Below are 19997 nucleotides of genomic sequence, written 5' to 3'. Positions count from 1 at the left end.
AGTGTTGGAGAAAAGACAAACTTTAACTAATTTGCTTTTCCTTTGAACAACTAATTGAATCATATTGGTAATTACCTAATACTAATAACAAGAAATTTGGTAAGCTTGAAGTGATTGATTAATTAGTTTGGAGCTAGGAAGGTGGAGTCCCCTTCATTTCCAGCTGCTGGAAAGTATTCATTTTCTTTTTTTGGCCAAGTTATTTATCACCACGTATTTCATTTTGTGGCTACGAAGGTTTCGTATGATTTCGGACTACGTATCCCGCTTGGTGCAATTAAGATATTTGTATTCCTTTACGGATTGTAATAAAGAAAAAAGAGAGAGTACTTATCCTTAAGGAACAAAATTTGTCGCGAATGTAACTCTATGGAGAGACTTACGAAACTTTAGAATTTTAAGAGAGAGACAGTTTTAGAAATGTTTAATCTCGTGAAACTATGCTATTGGAGAGATTGTTAACTACCCATGGCTATGGGGAAACACCCGGTGCCCTAGCTAGTTCCCTCCAACTTAGAGATAAAGGTAGTCTGGCGATACTGTATAATATAGATATAGATATAAACATTAGTATTATCTTTTTTAAACTATCGCTATTTCGAACATATACAATATGCTGTTAAATTTGCTATACACATCGGTAGCTCTCTCGGTCACCAAGGTGGAGTTCGAATCAAAATTAATGGATTCATGTTTATGACGATGACTCTTTTCTATAGTAATTCGTACTTTTTAGTTTTGGTAAAAATATTTGACTTTTCAAATTTGTCTCAATGATAGAAATTGAAAATACAAACAAAAAAAAAAATCTGCATTTTTCGGATTATTTTGTCCCTTAATAAATATTTTCAGCTTTTGGTCATTGTTTTTAATCTAAACAATACACAAAGCCAAAAGTTCCAAAAAGATAAACATAAGACAAGTAAATAATTTAGGTCGAATTATCTTAAGTTGCACTTTTGAGAGAGAGAGAGAGAGAGAGAGAGAGAGAGAGAGAGAGAGAGAGAGAGAGAGAGAGAGAGAGAGTCCCACTTTATAGTTTATGTTCTTTTGTGCAATGTCTATTCATTTTCATCAGTTATGTCATTTAACACACACTAATTAAATATCTATGCATGCACCCACAAAATTAGCAAAAAGTCAAGAGCATATTTACTTGTTATTTCCTATACGCCACAGTCAAAGTTATTTTCCTGGAAATTAAGAGAATTTAATATGTGGCAAGTTTGTCTAACTCTTGATTAAAAAAAAAGGTTTGTCAATCTCATTAATCTTGTTAGATTTCACACAATAAATGATTTTGATAATTTGAGACAAAAAAATCTTGCAATCAGTGAAGATTCCTTTATTTATTTATTTCTGTCAAGTTGACTTCTATATGATAAATGATTTTCCAAATCAGTGTATATATTCTGAAATTGAAATTGGATCTCACTTTGACTTATTTATTCACTTCAACAGTTCGAGGGATAATATGAAAAAGTCAAGTTTGGTGAGTCTTAGCATTTTGTAATGCATGTAGCATATCCTAGACTAATTTGCACGCACCTCATATTAATTAGGTAATTTTTATAGGCGTTCCCACAGCCTTTTCACTTTTTTATTTTTGCTTCTTCCTTAAATTTATTTATTTTCGTGTACTTCCAAGGCAAAAGCAACAAAGCCTAAAAATGAGTGGAAATAACAAGTAAAAATGAGTGGAAATAAAAATGAGTGGAAATAACAAAGCCTAAAAATGAGCATCATCTCTCAATGGTTTTCGCTTTGCCCGAACAATTTACAAAAAATTGAAGATTAACATTCTTAATTTTATAAAAATTGGCGTTTTCATAAAAGGATTCTCGAAAATAGTTCAATAAACAAATTTCTTAAACATGAATAACACAAGACAGAAACCGATACCAAACAATTAGTTAGGTCGTTCCAATTGTTTAAACAATAGTCATATTTTGAAAAAAAAAATACATTTAAACACTATTTTGGAATATTTTTCTTATACTACTATTTTTGAATCTTGGATGGATATTATAGGACTAAAGGCTAATAAAGTGTCCAAATTGAATGGTTTAGGTAATTTGATGCGCAATCGGGTGTAAAAACAATGATTAATTGAGTTGCGTGTAAACTAGTCTATACACTAGTTATGCTAGTAAAACAATAGGTCATTCCAAGAAAGGGAGGCTTGTTTCGTTAATGAAAATAAGTACTACTTATTTTTCACTTATCTTCTAATTGAAAGTAATATATTGCGAGAGAATGACTTGTCTCAGTGGAACGGGCCTAACAGAGAAAAAAATCTCCCACATATTTACGAACAAACCTAATCCAATTGAATGATTCCAAACTCGCGACTGGATCGGAAGTCAACTACCGGTTTTCCTACGCCGTTTTATCCGGAGTCAGATATATGTAATATATCTATCTATCTATCTATAAGGCGTAATTACAATCTTGCCCCCTTAAACATCACACCTTTTAAATTACTCAAACTACCTAATTTGTTCAACTTGGGGCCCTTTATATTAGCCTCTAGTCATATAATGGCCCTCAAAGATTCCAGAATAGTGTTTAAATGTTTTTCTCTCTCAAAATATGACTAGAAGGCCCGTAATGAATGATCTTTGTCCGGACTGCGTTCTTCCAATCATCTCATCCACTGATCTCCCTCGGAACACTTCTCTATACTCTTACATCCTTAAAACCATCCAGATGCCAAATAGCTCTTCATGTAAAAGACAAATTGACAAAAGTCTACTATTTGATTCTCATAAATATGCAAGTTTCATATGAACATCATTTTTCACATTTTCGTCGTTTTTGGGAGAAAATAACATTTAAAAATTATTGTAAGATAGTCAATGGCTATGAAGTGATTGAATATTAATGAGGTTGGGATAGTTTAAACTTTAAAGCAGTCGAATGTACGACTTGGTAATTGATATTCACATTTCTTTTTTTATTATATATAATCACACTCCTTTTTTGTCCTCTTATAATGTGAATTTACATGATTAATCTTTCGTTTGAATGTTTTTTCATACTTGGAAAGGTAACATTGTAAATTCACATCACAAAAGACAAAAAAAAGAGTGTAATTATAAAAAAAGGGAGTGTAGAAATCACTACCCATAGGATTTTGAAGTTCAAAGAATAATTTGAAAAAGTGTGATAGTACAAGGGTGGAAGATGCACTTTTTATATACTCTATCTAAATCGATATCTATTTAACGTTACCCTTACCCTGAGTAATCTCTCTCTCTCTCCCTCCTCCGGACTCCACCAAACAATTTCATTCTCGCTAGTCGCTTCGTAGCAGCATCCCATTGCCCGACCCCACCCACCCTTCTGTCTTTCTCTCTTCTCTCTCTCCAACATCGACCCCTCTCTCACAAACAAAGCCTCATTTTTTCCTCTAAGCCCTTTTCACGTCTCAAAGATCCAAATAAAACCAACCTATTATTTTCCCCCATACTCACAACCAACAATAATGGTGGTGAAGATGATGAAGTGGCGGCCGTGGCCGCCCCTGCTGTCGAAGAAGTACGAGGTCAGGCTCGTGCTGAGGCGCCTGGAAGGGTATTATAATCAGGTGGGTGAGGGCGCAGAGAAAGTGGCGGTGGAGATCAGGTGGAAGGGGCCCAAGATCGCGCTGATGAGCTCGCTGAGGCGGACGGTGAAGAGGAATTTCACCGAGGCGGCGTCGGCCGGGGTTGGGGAAAACGGCGTCGTCGAGTGGGGGGACGAGGAGTTTCAGGGCGTCTGTACTTTGTCTGGGTACAGGGACAATGTTTTCCACCCTTGGGAGATCACATTTACTGTCTTCAATGTGAGTTCTCTTTTTTCTTTTTTATAATTTTAACTATTATTTCTATTCCTACCTATTAGGATTCAGGTCATAAAGATCTAAGAGCCAAATTTAAACTTAAACCCAAATTTGAGTAAAAACCACCTAAATTGGAGCTCCACTCCTTGCCCAAACTCAATACCAAATTTGGGTTTTACTCAATTTCTTCATCAAATTTGGTTAGAACCAAATCCTTACCCAAATTTATTTGTTGGCTGTCAGCTATCTAAAAATTGGATTTGTGTCGCCGACCCCTTTTGATTGGGACACGAGGCTCGGTTTGGTTTGGTTTTGGTTTGGTAACTGTTATTTCTATTGATTTTTGACTCTCTGCTTTTCTTTTTTGTCTTTTTTCCTGTTGGGTTTTAATTTGGAAAGTTGGGTTATTATGTGGAAAATTTTGGGGATTCCCTAGTTATTATTACTATTTACTGTCTTGGATATGAATTTTTTTTTTTTCGTTTTTTTTTACTACTGTTTCTGTTGATTTTTGACTCTGCTTTTCTTTTTCATTTCATCGTGTTGGGTTTTTTATGCGGAAATTTAGTTATTATTACTATCTACTGTCTTGAATGTGAGTTTTTGTTTTCTTTTTTTACTAATGTTTCTATTGATTTTACTGTCTTGTTTTCTTTTTTCCTGTTGTGTTTTTAATTTGGAAAGTTGGGTTTTTAATGTGGAAATTTAGGGATACTCTAATTGTTATTGTTTTTTGACTGGGAATTGGTTTTTTTTTTTTGGGTGTTTGTTTTAGAGTGAAATTGTCAGAAAATCCCTTTCTTGACTTAGAACTCATCTTGGAGGAAATTTTGGAAAGATTTGTTCCTTTCAAATTCTTTTTTTTTTGCTCGGCATTCCTTTCAAATTCTTAGGAAACAGTTTTTACAAAACAAAAGAATAGAATATTGTTTGGCTGTTTGTGTTTTCTATAACGGTTACAAACTGTTTTTGGGAGAGTCACTGTTTTTTCTTGTTTCCTTTTGTATTGGGTTTTGTATGTGTATATTTTGGGGTTTTCAAGTTCTACTTTTGGGGGTTATTTGGTTAGGGAATTTGTTGGGAATTGGTGTAAATCTCATGTAGAGAGTTAATGGGATTGTTTGTTTCTTTTGGGTTTGTGGTTGGATGTGATGATCAAATTTGGAGTCTGAGAAATGGTAGACATGCTTGTGTAAGTATGTGTTCAAATAGAAAGTATGCTAGGATCCAGGCATGTTTCAGAGACAGAGATCAAAATCAAAGGAAAAAAAATGTAAACTACTGAACCCGTTTTTTCAACTTATTTGACAGCAGAACAAAACTCGTGTACCGTTAGCCAAAATGTAGAATTGATTGTTCATGAGGTCTTTCATTTCTTCTATCTGCGTTCAAGTGTTTGAATCTTGTCCTAAAAATGTAATGGAGATTTTTTGTTTGGGAGAGACATTTGGTATGATATTGCTCCTGTTCGATACAAAAGTTGTGATAATCTATGCTTTTCCACCACTCCCCCCAAAGTTTGGATTACATGTTTATGTGTAGAGTGGGGGATTTGAAGCAATAGTTTGATATAGTGGGTTGTGCGTGTGTTATCCCTCCAGACCATCTGTAAGTTGCATGCAAATCAAACCATGAATTGTGATCTGATGAAAGAATGAATCATGAATCTTTTGTCAATCGTGAAAGGTTTAAACAACATCGTTTTATGCATTATGCGGACAAAATAGCAACAAAACTAAACTGAATCATAGTGAATTGCATGAATTGTTGTGAACCAAAGTGAATCACAAACTAAAAATTCCTTTAGTGTCCGATTCTTAGTTTGATGTGTTAATAAGGGAATACCATAATCTGTAGGTCTGTGTGGGCGTGTGAATACTGTTTTTTTCTTTTTTGGTTTTAGCCTTTTGTAATTTATTCAAGCATTTTTGTTGATCCAGGGCTTGAATCAAGGACCAAAAATCAAGGTGCCAATTGTCGGAAGAGCATCGTTGAACCTTGCTGAATTCGCTTCTAGAGTTGAAGAAAAAGATTTTGATCTTAAAATTCCTCTCATCTCTGGCAGTGCAGCTGAGCCTTCACTTCATGTATGTTCCATTTGCAGAACTATGTTACTTTATGCTTCACAAGTTTATTGGTTTATCAATCTAGTTTTTATGAAGAACACAAGAACAATACTATTATAGCTTCTTTGGATGGTGAGAAAGAAAGGATTGAGGTTTCTCACCGAATCTCACCATCTTGGTGAGAGATGGTGAGAAGCGAAATGGACTAACAAATTGATCATTACTCACCTCTTTAACCTTTTGTTTCTTTGCCTTTCCATCATATTACAGATATCTCTAAGTTTATTGGAGCTGAGGACTGGTCAAGAATCTGCAGTTATAGTTCAGAGATCAGTCTGTCCCCCACCATCAAATTCCCCTCTCCAGTCGACTGACCCTCCTCTATCCACAGATAAAGACGAGCTTTCTGTACTCAAGGCCGGTCTGAGGAAAGTGAAAATTTTTACGGATTATGTTTCGACTAGAAGGGCAAAAAAGCCTTGCCACGAGGAAGAAGGCAGCGAGGGCAGGAGTGAAGATGGTGATTACACCTACCCCTTAGACTCGGACTCGCTCGACGAGTTTCCAGAAGGAGAATCTGATGAGGGGAAAACTGAAGATTCCCGTATTAGAAAATCGTTTAGCTACGGCACATTGGCTTATGCGAATTGTATTGGTGGATCGATTTACTCTGATATGACGGAGGATGAAGATTGGATTTACAGCAACCGCCGAAAATCAGACGTGGGTTGCTCACAAATGGAGGATTCTGCTACTTCTTCTACCTCTGAGCCTTCTTTGTTCCCAACGTCGAAGCGCAGTATCATCTTGCCTTGGAGGAAGAGGAAGCTTAATTTCAGATCTCCCAAGGCTAAAGGTGAGCCACTACTAAAGAAGGCTTATGGAGAAGAAGGCGGGGATGACATCGACTTTGACCGTAGGCAGCTAAGTTCTGATGAATCTTTTTCTTTTGGGGTAAGAACTGTCGACATTTCTTTTTCTGTTTTCAAGATTTTTGTTGCGGTAAATACTTCATTTTATCAAGTTGTTGAAGCAAAATTGCTCTACATCTCAAGAATGATGTGATAGTATCTACTATACGGGAAGACGACGATTCCTGTTATTTCCCATTTTTTAAACTTGAACCTTCGCAAAACTGTCCCTTAATGATATATGCAGTTTATCTATCTGAATAAGTTAATGTATATGATCCTAAGAATTGATTGCAAAGTTCTTCATCCGGGGCCTTGCAATTCCTAGATAACAAAAAATATTTAGTTGATATTGTTGCATTATATAACACACATATCTGTCATACATTTCACAGCGGTGTGGGGTCCATTTAAACATTTTCGTCAAAATGGCATCGTTTCAATCCAATGGTTGAGGTGTACTCTTGACTCTCCAAGTTTTTAGTTAGCGAGCCTACACTTTCCAATGTATTACACAACTGTAACCAGATGTCTCCTTTTCCCCCCTCCTGAGTCTCCTTTGGGGTGTTGGAGACCAATTGGATTTTGTATCCTCACACCAGCCAATTTCTCATCTGGATATTGTATCCTTCTGATGTGTTTCTTTTTATGCCTGACGAGAGTGTCTGGACTCTGGGTTTGGTGCCTCCAGGTACGGGTTATCTGCTAGCAAATTGCCAATGCCTATGACACCAAACCAGGACACAGAAATGTGAATGAATTGTTTTCAGTGTATCGTGGATTGGAATTTTAATTTTTGGCATTATGTGCCTTTTACCCACCCGATAGGTGAGGTGGTTAGCAGAATTGTGTATAGGTGATCCATTTAAAGGAATTCTACTGGTTGAAAAAAAATCATTTATGTTTTTAGTTTTGTAACTGAAAAACAACAAATGGTAGCTACATTGAAGCTACAGAATCAGTAAATCAGGTTCTTCATTATATTTAGAATGATTGGATGCATCCATTTCCATATTAGAAATACTAATGAAAGAGATGGTCCATAGAAGAATTTTTCAAAAATCATAGGGATCTGATTCGATAATAATAATGAAACTAATAGAGAAAATTTGAAAACGTTGGAGAGAGTCATGAACACCTGGGCTATTCCATGGCTCCGTCCTGGAATATCAGTATTATTTGTCAGGTCGAAGTCTCACGAGTGGGAGAAAATCTGCGTAAGTTTTTTGGCTGAAGAGTTATAAATTTTCTTTTCTGGGTACTGTGTAGAAAGTGTACTTAAGCTGGGTAGTCTTTGGGGGCATTGAAAGATGAAGAAGCGGCCTTAGATTTAGGAAGATCAGCATGTTCGTTTTTTGGATTATGTTGAATTGTTTAGTGTATGTCGACGTAAAAGCTTACATTAAAAATGCATTATGATTACCAGTTGACCACTGTTAGGATGACTTTTTCTAGTAACCAAAATGAAAGCAATTGGAGGATATGTGACATTCCGTTGCAAACTGTTCAGTTCTTAGAAATTTACATGGAGACATCAGCCATGTAAGGTTTTGTATATACGAGTGCCAAGACTTCTGAAGGATGATGCTTATTTGTTTGGTATGTGATCAATTTTTAGAAGTCAAATTAGTGGTTGCAGAAAAGTATGGGGAAACTAGCATCTACACTTTAAGTTAAAGATGCACCTAAGCTCAACTGCTTAGCTAACCAAGGATGATGGTAATTTGATAAATGTAGCTCTCATTTGCCCTTAGCATTTTCACTGTTCAGGTCTTGCTCTAAGTAGGGCCTTGCATTACTGCTTCGGTTGATGCACTAGGCCACTAGGGTGCAATGGCCCAGTTTTTAAGAATTGGCAATTGACGCATGAATAAACCCTAGAATACCTGAATTCCACAGAAAGATTGATTTTTATGAATTGTGCATTCATCGGATGTAAGGTTTGGATGCTTGTGGTCAGATATTGTTGGGAAGTGCCTTTAGGCAAGGGTAATTTGCTAAGTAATGTGAGGACCATAAAGGTTTTTTTTTTTTTCTGTTTCCGTTGTGCGGATAGGTTTCTTTGTTTCATTGGCACGTTGGTGCTACCTTTTGATTGTCATGTATTTTGTGCCAGTGCTTGATATTTCTAAGACACCAGCTATTACTTCAACTCGGATCCTATTTTTCCATGATATGTTATGTAGAAATAAATGAAACAACCTTTAGTTTTTTGCCTTCTTCTAATCTTATATAGAATGAAACTACAGAGTCATGACAATACAAATAATGATTTCCATTTTGGCAGTGGCAAAAGACCGACGAAGACTCAAGTGCAAATCGTTCGTCGATCTCCGAGTTCGGGGATGACAATTTCGCCATTGGCAGCTGGGAACACAAAGAAGTCACAAGTCGTGATGGACACATGAAGCTTCAAACTCAGGTCTTCTTTGCCTCTATCGATCAGCGGAGTGAACGGGCTGCGGGCGAGAGTGCTTGCACCGCCCTGGTTGCTGTCATTGCAGATTGGTTCCAAAATAACAAAGACCTCATGCCCATTAAGTCACAATTGGACAGCTTGATCCGCGATGGCTCCTTAGAATGGAGAAACCTCTGTGAAAATGAAATGTACAGATTACGTTTCCCTGACAAGCACTTTGATTTGGAAACGGTTCTCCAAGCCAAAATCCGCCCTCTCTCTGTAGTTCCTTCAAAGTCCTTCATTGGGTTTTTCCGTCCAGACGGTATTACGGATGAGGGTAAATTCGACTTTTTGCACGGCGCCATGTCTTTCGACAACATTTGGGATGAGATTACTCATTTAGGGTCTGAATGCCTTTTCATAGTCAGTTGGAACGATCATTTCTTCGTGCTTAAGGTCGAACCAGAAGCTTATTATATTGTTGACACGTTGGGAGAAAGGCTATACGAGGGGTGTAACCAGGCGTATATCTTAAAATTTGATAAGGATTCTATGATTTACAAACTAATGGGGTCCACGCAATCTTCGGAAGAATTACCTCCTGCCAATCAGCAGATAGTTGATGGTACAGTGGAAACTAAGAACCAAACGGATCCCCAGATTAACTCCAAGGAGGGTTTTCCAGTAGAAGGGGCCGAGTCAATGAAGAGTGAAGATAGGGAGGAGGTTCTTTTTTGCCGCGGGAAGGAGTCGTGTAAGGAGTACGTAAAGAGCTTTTTGGCTGCAATCCCAATAAGGGAATTGCAAGCGGATATCAAGAAAGGTTTGATCGCTTCGACGCCTCTTCATCACCGACTGCAGATCGAGTTTCATTACACACAAGTACAACCACCACAGCCACTGGAACTTCCACAAACGGAAGCAGCAGCCGCGATGATGCTTTTGTTTTCCGAAAACGGAGAGCATTCCCCACCAAAAGAACCGGTCACTGGTGATCTGACGAGTAGTTGAAGTTCTGGAATAACCGAGGTTTGCTGCGTATGGACTAAGTGTAAATGTTAGCGTGTGCGTTTATCTGACGTGTTTTTAGCTGTTTTACTACTTTTTTAGCGCGAGGTTGCTGGGCTAAAAGTATGAGTCCATTTCAGCCTCTTTGGAATGGTTTTAGACTTTTAGGATAGAAGGGTTGTGTTTCTCACTTATGTTTCTGTGTTTGTGTGGCATTGCCCTTTTATTTTTGTCCATCTTTGTTGAAAAGGGGATAATAGACTGTACTCTTCTTGAAGTGAAACTCCTTTTAACTTTCCATATCTATTCTAGTACAAGTTTTCTTGGATTCCACCAAGTACTCCCTCCTTTTTGTTGTGTGACGATGCTTTATAACATTGCAAAATGTGGCGCAGACTGTAAAGACAATCCTGGTACTTTGTTTCATTTATAATTGGTAGGAGTAATTGTACATGTGATGACCAGGGTTCGATAGACCGCAAGAAAGGAATTTCTTGTGAATCTCCTAATCCTGGCGTGGATAGCTTTTGACCAAACCGGAGAAGAAATTAATCAAGGTGCGTATAAACTAGCTTAGACATCCCTGGCCGTCAAAAAAAAAAAAAAAAACGATCCATGGTTATTGACGGATGGGAATCTGCAATGGCATATGCTTTGTTGCATTTTGGATTTCATTCTCAACTATTTAGCTTGTGGGCAGATATTCCTTTCCCATGTGGGCTGTTGCTTGTTTTGGTAGTTTTAGATGACTCCCCCCAATGTGGCCTGTATAAAAGGCAATGAGAAGATTCTCTAGTTTGCTTTTTATTTCTACATTTTTGCCAAAATTTATAGCCGAAGTTACACTCATGTTACTCTTTGTTGTGTCCCTCATTCCCAATTTTGGAGGGAAAGAATATTCACATTAAGCACCCTGCGACCAATTTATGGGCGCATTCGAGAAACCATAAACAGAGGTGATAGGTTTATGGAGTAGTATATAGTACTAACATTTTACCCAAACTAATATAGGACAATGTGAGTTTTACTTAAGAGGGCGTTTTTCGCTAAGTAAGCAATAAGTTGTGAACCACAAAATTTTTGGTTGTCCTTATTCTTTTTTTTTTCTTCTGCATATATTAGTTTTGTGCCAAATTTTTATGTATTATGGGTTCGTATCAACGAGAGGAATCGAAAAAGTAAAAATTAATATGAATTTTACGCAAGTGAAGCAGGACTGGAGGAGTGGTGCGACTGGAGTCCCTTTAGCAGCAGCCCAAAGAGAGGTGCCCGTTAGAAAAATGGATGCAGACCAAGGTTGTGAATACGATTTCGTACCAGATCGATACCGACCGATATGTACCGGATTGACGAGTAAAAGGTACAATGACCCTCCAATGCCGTAGCAGTCCAAATACAGGACGATACCGCCCGGTACTGGCTTAAGTCCTAAAACCGCATTTTTCCCATGCTGGGTCATTTTGTAATAATGTCAAAATTAAATCCTAAAACCGTATTTTCCCCTCAATTCGGTGTTTCTATCTACTGTATTTCTAATCTATAAACCCTAAAACCCCAAATCACGCAGACATGGATCAGTTATAGTGAATCACTCACACTCACCATTCGAGTTGTTCTCTTTTTCACCTCATCTCCGGCTTGTTGCCGTCAAATCTCATCCACGGCGGAGTCGGTGCAGCGCAGCTAGTCTCCGCCGCCCGCCGGGATCTGAGCCACCCTCAACCGAAGGTACTCTCTCCAGGCTCCAAGTTTCCAACACTCTATTTGGTCGACGTGTACACTGTTAAACCCAGTTTGATTTTTGATTTTGAACACCCAGTTTGATGTATGTATGCATTGATGATTAATACGTATGTGTTCGACTCTTCAATTTGAACACCCCATTCGATCGTTTCTGAACAACCAATAGCCAGGGCCGGCCCAATGGGGAGGCCCAAGAGGCCGCCGCCTTGGGCCTCCACATTTTGGGCAAAAAATGGGGCACTCATTTCTGGAGATAAGTATATATATTTTCTGTGTGCAACTATAATACAAACTTCTTTAGTGGTTCAGTGGTAGAGTGTTTGCTTTTCCACATAAGATGTTTGGGTTCAAATCCTGGTAGGGTATTTTTTTGCAAAAAAAAATTCCTTCTATGTAGGGCACTATTCCACCACTTGGCCTAGGGCATCCAAATATTTTGGGCCGGCCCTGCCAATAGCCAAACACATGCCGAATGCTCCATTGCATCTCTCTCTCTCTCTCTCTCTCTCTCTCTCTCTCTCTCTCTCTCTCTCACTGATTGTTTATCACTATACAGACTGAAACTTGTAACGAATAGATCACTACACACAATTAAGTTACTTTGCGTGTGTTTTGTCAGATTTTTTGATGAATTGCATGGTATTGTAGTTGTGGTAAATCCGAAACGGTACCTAGTATTTGACCGGTACCGGTACCATGGCCAGTACGGTATTACAAACCTTGATGCAGACATTTGCATTATTCTAGGCCCACAAGTGACAAGTGACAAGTGACTAGCCTGAAGTGTTCAGCTGCACTTGACAACACCTTCAGCACCTGACAAGGTCAGCAAACTTCTCATTGAGCCAGTTTTTTGTTGTACGATAATTGTACCTCAAAAGCTTCTCCCCCTTTGGCCTGATGTTTTGACGATTTTTTAGCTTGGTCACTTTAGTTATTCTAGGAACTTTTGTATGAACTTTTTAGGAACTTTTGAAAGCATTGTGCTTATGTTTATGTACATTTTAGGAACTTTTAAAAGCATTGTGCTTATGTTTATGAACTATTGGAAGCACACACATTATAGAACTTGTTGCGAAGTCTCATTTAATATTATTGTGCTTGATGATAAATTTTTGTTTAGTTAGTAGAAATTGGTGTCCCACTAGTGAGATTTTCTGGAGAAATTAGTGAACACCAACAAAATATTAATGGAGTGGGCAAGCAAAGTGTTGAGTGCTGCGACGAGAGCTTCAAACAACAACACGGTGATCGACGTGCTGTTGGTGGGTGCATTTGTGGCGCTGAGCATGAGGTCGGTGAAGCAGCAGAGAGACATCGAAGCCCTAGAGTCCCAGAAAGATACCCTCCTTGTTACCAACAAGGCCATGAAGAAGTCCATGTGGGACTGGAAGCAACAACTCTTCAACGAAGCTTCTTCTCCCGACACCGCCGCTGTCCCTCTCTCCAAGCTCAAAGCCATCTATGGCGAGTCCCCGACCACTCTCCATCCCAGTAACTCTCTCTCTCTCTCTCTCTCTCTCTCTCTCTCTCTCTCTCTCTCTCTCTCTCTCTCTCTCTCTCTCTCTCTCTTTCTCTCTCTCTCTCTGTGTGTGTGTGTGTAATGTGTATAATATTTCGTTTGTGGGTTTGGTGAGTTTTGGGTTACTTTACAGGGTTTTGGATTTCTAAGAGATGGGTGTAAGCTTAATTTGATTAATAGTCCAATTTGAACCCTTGGACTTAAATCCTTCAAAGGGTTTCGAGATTGGTTGCCCTCTATTTGGCTGCTGAGAAAGACGAGGAAACAAATGAAAGTAAAATGCTCAACCTCAATGTTTGGAGATGGGTAACTGAATTGGTGGGAAAGTGACTTTGGAAAAACTGGGAGAACTGAAATACATCTCCCTCCAACTAGTAGTTGTCCCTTTGTACACACAGACCAAGGTAGAGGTATTATTTTGGGTTAGTATCTATGGTTTTGGATTTCTGTGTCTTCTGGGTGGTTGTTGAGAAATAGGAGTGAACATAAAGAAATTGGTGGTTGTATTTTGATCCCTTTAACTTAAATCCTTTTAATGGTTTAGACCGTTATGGAAAATTTTGGCTCCTGAGAAAGTTGAGAGTCCTTAGACCGAATGAAGTTCCAAAACGTTTCTTTGAAGTTGATGATTTGAGTGTGTTTAGTTGTCTTCTTGTTGGACGTAACACTGGGTTTTTCATGTCTGCTTTTTTCATTGATGAAAAATCGGACTAATTTGAAGAGATTGATTTTTGAATTGTATCCCTTGACCGTTGGACTTAAGACACTTCGATGGATTTCAACTGTTTGGTCTATTTTTGGCTGTTGAGAAAAAATGAGCGAATAAGCAATGTAGACATGCTCAGAGTTGAGTTTTCATGATTTGGTATAGTAGCCATTGAAGTTTTACTTACTGTTGAGTAGAGGTTTTGAAGATGAGAAATACACGTGTAGGAAGTTGATACTTTCAAATTTTTGTATGATGCCTTAGCAATTAAATGGATGGTTTCTTTCATACTTGGGAATCATGTTGTCAAATTTTGTTCTCTGTTACATTTCGTAAGGTCCATAAGCAGTTTGTTTGTATATACATTTGTTTCTTCGGTACAACGATTAATCGCCGGTTACTAATTAATATGCACCTATTAATTTGCACAGTTGTATCGCTATAACCATATCGTGTCGTATCCGTATTCCGTATCTGTATCTGTATCTGTATCCGTGCTTGATAGTAAGCTCTAACAGTCCCCTGCACGTGCGACCCCTGACCCGTACGCGTAGAGTTAAACAATGGATCCCTTACTTTTGGATCATAACGAAACTAGGTGCACTTAAGGCACAAATAATGGGGCAATCAAAGAGTCTTGTCCAAAAGCCTCCGAAACCCGAGCTTTGATATCATGTTAAAGCATCAATTTCCAAACCAATTGGCAATTAGTGGAGAGGCCGCCCAAGATCATATACTAGTTTTGGAGGTCATAATTAACCAATGTGGGACAAGCTCTAACACCACTCGTCCACATGTCCTTCATTTGAATCTCCATTTTCCCACTCTATTTATTCCCATTCATCATAATCATCTAACGTGGGACAAGCTTTAACACCTGTCCACATATTACCTTGGCGGTGCATAATACTAAACACATGCCAATAACTTGGGCGCTGATGTCACATTTACAGGGAGCTAATATGTTGTTTCCTGTGATAAAAAAGAAGTTGTTTTCTTGAACTGATTGTATCGTGAGGGGAAGACATCAATTACATGTGTGGAAGTGCAATGTAAATCCAATTGATTGAATCCTCTCTCTCTCTTATGATTTATGGTCATAGTAATGATTGTACAAATTGCCTTGATTGTTTGAATGCAGCTGTAGAAGCTGAGCAAGGGGGTGGAAAATCAACTGTATCTAAAATTGTAATCTGAAATCTGAAGTGCAACTTCGCCAGATGGAAATTTTGTTTCAAAGTCGGGTTCTACGGAAGTATGACGGATAGAAGTGTACCCATTTCAGGTCCCACAAAAATGATTCAAACCGCAATTTATTCTTAAAATTCTTATGGATTCTTGTAAAAAAATAGTTCAGTCTCATATTCGTAAGGGTTTTTTCAGCATTTGTAGGGCTTACAAATTCTGAAACAGCCATTGTCGATATCAAATTGAGTTAATTTTTTTTCAGGAATCCATAAAAAAATATTTTAAAAATAACTTGTGATTTGAATTATCTTTGTTGGACCTGTAATGAGCCCCGCCAAATTCAAAAAAAAATCATTGCCCATTTAATGGGTACCAAATAGGGAGTACATTGCTTTGGATTTTTTGATTTTTGTGGGGCCTATTACAGGTCATTTAAAGATGATTCAAACGACAAATTATTCTTAAAATATTTTTTTTGAGTTCTTGAAAAAAAAATTTAGCTCAATCCGATATCGGTAGAGATAGTTTCAGAATTTGTAGGGCGCCCTACGAATTCTGAAACAGTCTATCAATATCAGATTGAGTTAATTTTTTCAGAAACCCATAAAAAATATTTTAAGAATAATTTACGGTTTGAATCATCTCCGTGGGATCCGGAATTAGCCCTATAAAACCATATATGCCCATTTATTCAGCACCAAACAAGGAAGGAAGGAAGGAAGCCAATGGGGCCTCTGGCCTTGAACCAAAAGGGTGCCGTTTTGTATTAGCGGTGGCTTGTTTCCAAGTTCAGGTGCAGGAGAGAGAGTGAGAAGCGTTGGCATGGGAGTTTTTCTTTCAAATAGGAAGGACAAAAAGGTCATCTTATTTTTTAACTAAATTCGATCTCACGGTAATAGTAGTGACGTCGGCTGCTTAATTAGTTTCCTTAACAGTTTTTTTTTTTTGATCCGCAGTTTCCTTAACAGTTAGAATCGAGGAATTCGAAATTAATACTCCTGTCATAATAACGGTCAAATAATGTTTTTAGTTGAATCTTAAGCCCCAAGGAATTAAAAAGAGAAGAAAGAATAGAAAACAAGAAAAGGAAACCCATGATATCACAAAAAAAAAAAAGAAAGAAAGAAAAGGAAACATGCAAAACTATATATAATATACGTGACGTGACTTGATTCGTCATCATTCTCTCTTCTGTAGCTTCCTATCAAGAATTCTCTCGATCTCTAGCATTCACATTGGTGTGTATACCCACATAATTCAATGAATTATTCATCATCATCATCATCATCATCATCACGTAACACGAGTAGTACTCCTTACCATATCCTTTTGAAAGTCGATTTGAGTCACGGTTTTCACGGAGGGCTTGAACCAGTGAATGGTTGGAACGATCAAGCCCTTAGTTTTGGTGTCAAGGTAAGTAATTCTTTGCGTGTCTACGTACGTAACTAAGTTTACAACTCCAAATTAAGATTATTTGATCCTGTATCGACAACGTTTACATTCTTTAGACGACTTCTTGTTCATATTCGGCCGACTTTTTGTTCGTATTAGGCTCAATTTGAATTAATTTTTGCACATTGTATGTGATTTAGGCACAATGCAATCACTGTAAGAAGTCTCAAGATGTGCAGTTGAAGAAAGATGACAATCCAATTGTGATCCATGTAAGTATCGGTTCATCGTAATTAGGTCCCTGTCTGAAATTTAGTCCTCGTTTTACTGTTTTTCAACGAGGGAAAACTGCTTAACTCTCTGTTTCTTTCTTTTTTTCAATATAAATTTTCAGTGCAACTGTAAAGAAAACAGAGGAAACTCAGGAAAGCCATGTTTGCATAGGGGCAGGATATGGGGAAGAAGAGATCGTAACCAAAGTCATGATTGGGTGCCGTTGGCGTTGCCGTCGTACAAGACGGGTACCGCTGTGATGAGAGCAGAATTAATGGGAGAATTTCGATTGGAAAGCTCGTTGTCTCTAAGCGGCCCGGTAGACCTAAGTGAAACCAACAACGAGTGGATTTCCTTGATGGTAAGTAGTACGTAAATTAGATTGACTTAAGGAACAGACAGATTTTTCGTGCAAAAATTTCTTTGAATTTTTCTGGGTATGGAATGTTGCTCTGAAAAGTGTATAAATGTACTACAAGTTAAGAAGTTTGAATTGAAAAGTAGTTTTCTTTAACAACCACGTTTTCACTAACATTGTGCCCTGTGTGTTTGTTGCAGAACAAGCCCAATTCAACACACGACAAGTTCATAAAGAAATTCCAGCTTAGAAATGGCCATTACCGTGCATCGACACCAACATGGATGGATCCAGATTATGGCCTACACTTTGATCCGATCGAATGGAAAAATGAATCGGAGCGTCCATATATTACTGTTAGTGGCAGTACTGAAAGAGTTACGGTTGGCATCCCTCAACTTGAAAATTTGGACGTAGTTCCTAATTCCAGGAGCAAGATATAAGAGATAGTTGGTCCGAGATGTGTTCTGAGGTAAATTTGTTGTTTCGGCTTTACCTTTAAAAGGGTTGTTATATTGGCTTTGCCTTCTTATTCATTCAGTTGCGGCTGCATTTATTAATTATTCTGTATCTTTACTCAAATTAGCTATTCTTTTTGTCAGGCCGCTTCTTCATTTATGAGCTACGCAACCCCAATCGGCACATCGCAGTGCGATTTTAGGAACTTGAAAAAAGTTTGTTTCAATCAAACTACTGGACTAGAGGTTGCTATGATCAGGAGGTTGACTCGCACTTGTTCTCATCTTGAGGAATTAAGTTTAAGTCACTGTCCTTTGTCGGATACATCTTTGTTTGTATCAAGCAAAACAATCAAGACTCTCAAGATCGACTTTTGCCTCGGTCTCAGGTTTCTTTATATAAAATTGCCCATGGTTGAGACATTGATCGTGAGCTCTCAATTAGGGGTAGATATCTTTGATGACCTAATGCCTGGTAACCTTGCATTCGAGCGCATGGTACGTAGGAAGAAAATGACCGCGGAAGAAGAGTTAGATGCAGAGTTTGATGCAACATTTGATGTCGATATCTACCCGGAAAATTCTGAGATCCGCAACACAGTTGAAGACATATGTCTCGTGGGCTATGAATTTATGGACACAGACCTGTCGAGCTTCTTATTTTGTCCGAGATTGAAGAGGTTTGGTCTGGTGAGATTGAAGAGACTAGAGGAGCAAATAGGACTCGATAAACTATTAGTTCTCTTCAAAAGAAACTCGATGGTGAGCTTTTGCATTGTTGAAGAAAAACTTGTCTCGAATTGGGTTGATACATGGAATACGTTCCGGTTTTCGTGGCTGTTCAATGAAGTCCAAAGTCTAAACTTGCTCACCTACTCTGATGCGGTATTTGAATTTCCTGCTTACCGCTACTAGACTATACTGACTGTAATTTTCCATTTTCCATAGTTGTTGATTTATTACTGCCTCCCCTCCTTTTTATTTGAACTGTTAAACCATTGTGGCATTGTACAAAAAACTAAACACTTTTTCAAATGCAGAATTTAGTCGCACGAGGTGAAGAAGGTGCACTGTGCAATCTCAAAGAATTAAGAATCACGGTGATATCTACTTATGAAGAGGAAGCCTTTGGGAACATACTGGGAGCTTTACTTAATAGGTTTCCACACCTAGAGAGGTTATACATTAAGTCCGGTGCCCAAAATATCTACAAATTGTTACAGGTACGAAAAGGCATTTAATTTTGACGATAATTTCTATCTATATACGGAGTAATTAGTTTTACTATCATTAACGGATAAGAACTTTGTTGTTTTACAGTTTCAATATAAGAATGGGGAGAGAACTCACCAGGGCTGCAATTTCAGCACTTGGGCAAGAAGGGTCAGAAAAGTAATCTACACCAACCTAACTGCAGAAGAGGCACGACAGTTGCGCACTATGCAACAACTAGACGTTGAACTTGGTCAAGGTGAGGAGGTGTTGGATGACACAAAATTCCTCTGGGAACAAGTTGAAGACTTTGCTAAACGAGTTGCCTAGACTCTCTCGCACGAGAAACAAATTATGGCCGAATTGTTGGGTTTTTTTGTTTTTTGTTTTTGTTTTGGTTATAAGATGAAAACAGGTGAAGGAAAAACATCAGTATGGAGTATTATTGTTTATGATTCTGTTTGAATGTCCGCGACTTCTGTGTGTTCCCGCAATTGGAGGGATTGCCTTTCTTAGTGTGTTTGGAATTACCTTTAGGGGTTGTTTGATATGAGATACGGAATTGGATTACAAATCTACGTCGTGGATCGTGGATCATCGTTGTTTTTTATGTTTGGATTTGATAGTTGACCATAAAGAGATTACATATATGTCGTCGTGTTGGACAACCAATCTACAAATTACCAGACAAACAATATTGTTCATAAACCTCTATACAATACCCGACAGATGTATCAATAATCTATGCACTATTTTATGGTGGATTACCAAATTCTATGCTGATAACTACATCTGCTCACAATTAGTCCGACCAATTCGAGTCTATCGAAATAAAATTCAAAATTTTCAAAGAGCAATAATTCCAGGAATAACATCAGAAAAAAGGCACACTTTCTTTTTTTATGGGAAAAACAATTCATTTGATGGAATCAG

The 19997-nt window shown here is 38.0% G+C and overlaps 3 protein-coding genes across 4 annotated transcripts; all 3 read left to right on the top strand.

The window, feature by feature from the left end:
- Positions 1 to 3257: 3257 nt before the first annotated feature.
- On the top strand, positions 3258 to 10509 carry LOC131318546 (uncharacterized). The gene is made up of 4 exons (XM_058348397.1): positions 3258 to 3826; positions 5764 to 5910; positions 6160 to 6843; positions 9088 to 10509. The coding sequence occupies exons 1-4, from the start codon at positions 3488 to 3490 to the stop codon at positions 10210 to 10212; spliced, it is 2295 nt and encodes a 764-aa protein (XP_058204380.1). The 5' UTR covers positions 3258 to 3487; the 3' UTR covers positions 10213 to 10509.
- A 1249-nt stretch (positions 10510 to 11758) lies between these two features.
- LOC131318545 (uncharacterized) lies at positions 11759 to 15464 on the top strand. 2 transcript variants are annotated; one of them, XM_058348396.1, is made up of 3 exons: positions 11759 to 11937; positions 13076 to 13446; positions 15322 to 15458. In XM_058348396.1, exons 2-3 carry the CDS (start codon positions 13143 to 13145, stop codon positions 15375 to 15377), a joined length of 360 nt encoding a protein of 119 aa, XP_058204379.1. In that variant the 5' UTR covers positions 11759 to 11937; positions 13076 to 13142; the 3' UTR covers positions 15378 to 15458. The 2 variants fall into 2 exon arrangements, with proteins under 2 accessions (XP_058204379.1, XP_058204378.1); XM_058348395.1 differs by having other exon boundaries at positions 11772 to 11937; positions 13116 to 13446; positions 15322 to 15464.
- A 1453-nt stretch (positions 15465 to 16917) lies between these two features.
- On the top strand, positions 16918 to 19642 carry LOC131318542 (uncharacterized). The gene is made up of 6 exons (XM_058348387.1): positions 16918 to 17035; positions 17158 to 17397; positions 17595 to 17866; positions 17997 to 18737; positions 18893 to 19075; positions 19173 to 19642. Exons 3-6 carry the CDS (start codon positions 17855 to 17857, stop codon positions 19392 to 19394), a joined length of 1158 nt encoding a protein of 385 aa, XP_058204370.1. The 5' UTR covers positions 16918 to 17035; positions 17158 to 17397; positions 17595 to 17854; the 3' UTR covers positions 19395 to 19642.
- The last annotated feature ends 355 nt before the right edge of the window (positions 19643 to 19997 follow it).

Source organism: Rhododendron vialii, chromosome 3a (assembly GCF_030253575.1).
Source record: "Rhododendron vialii isolate Sample 1 chromosome 3a, ASM3025357v1".
Taxonomy (NCBI): domain Eukaryota; kingdom Viridiplantae; phylum Streptophyta; class Magnoliopsida; order Ericales; family Ericaceae; genus Rhododendron; species Rhododendron vialii.
The sequence above is the reverse complement of the archived record's forward strand: the minus strand, read 5'-3'. Positions and strand labels throughout refer to the sequence as shown.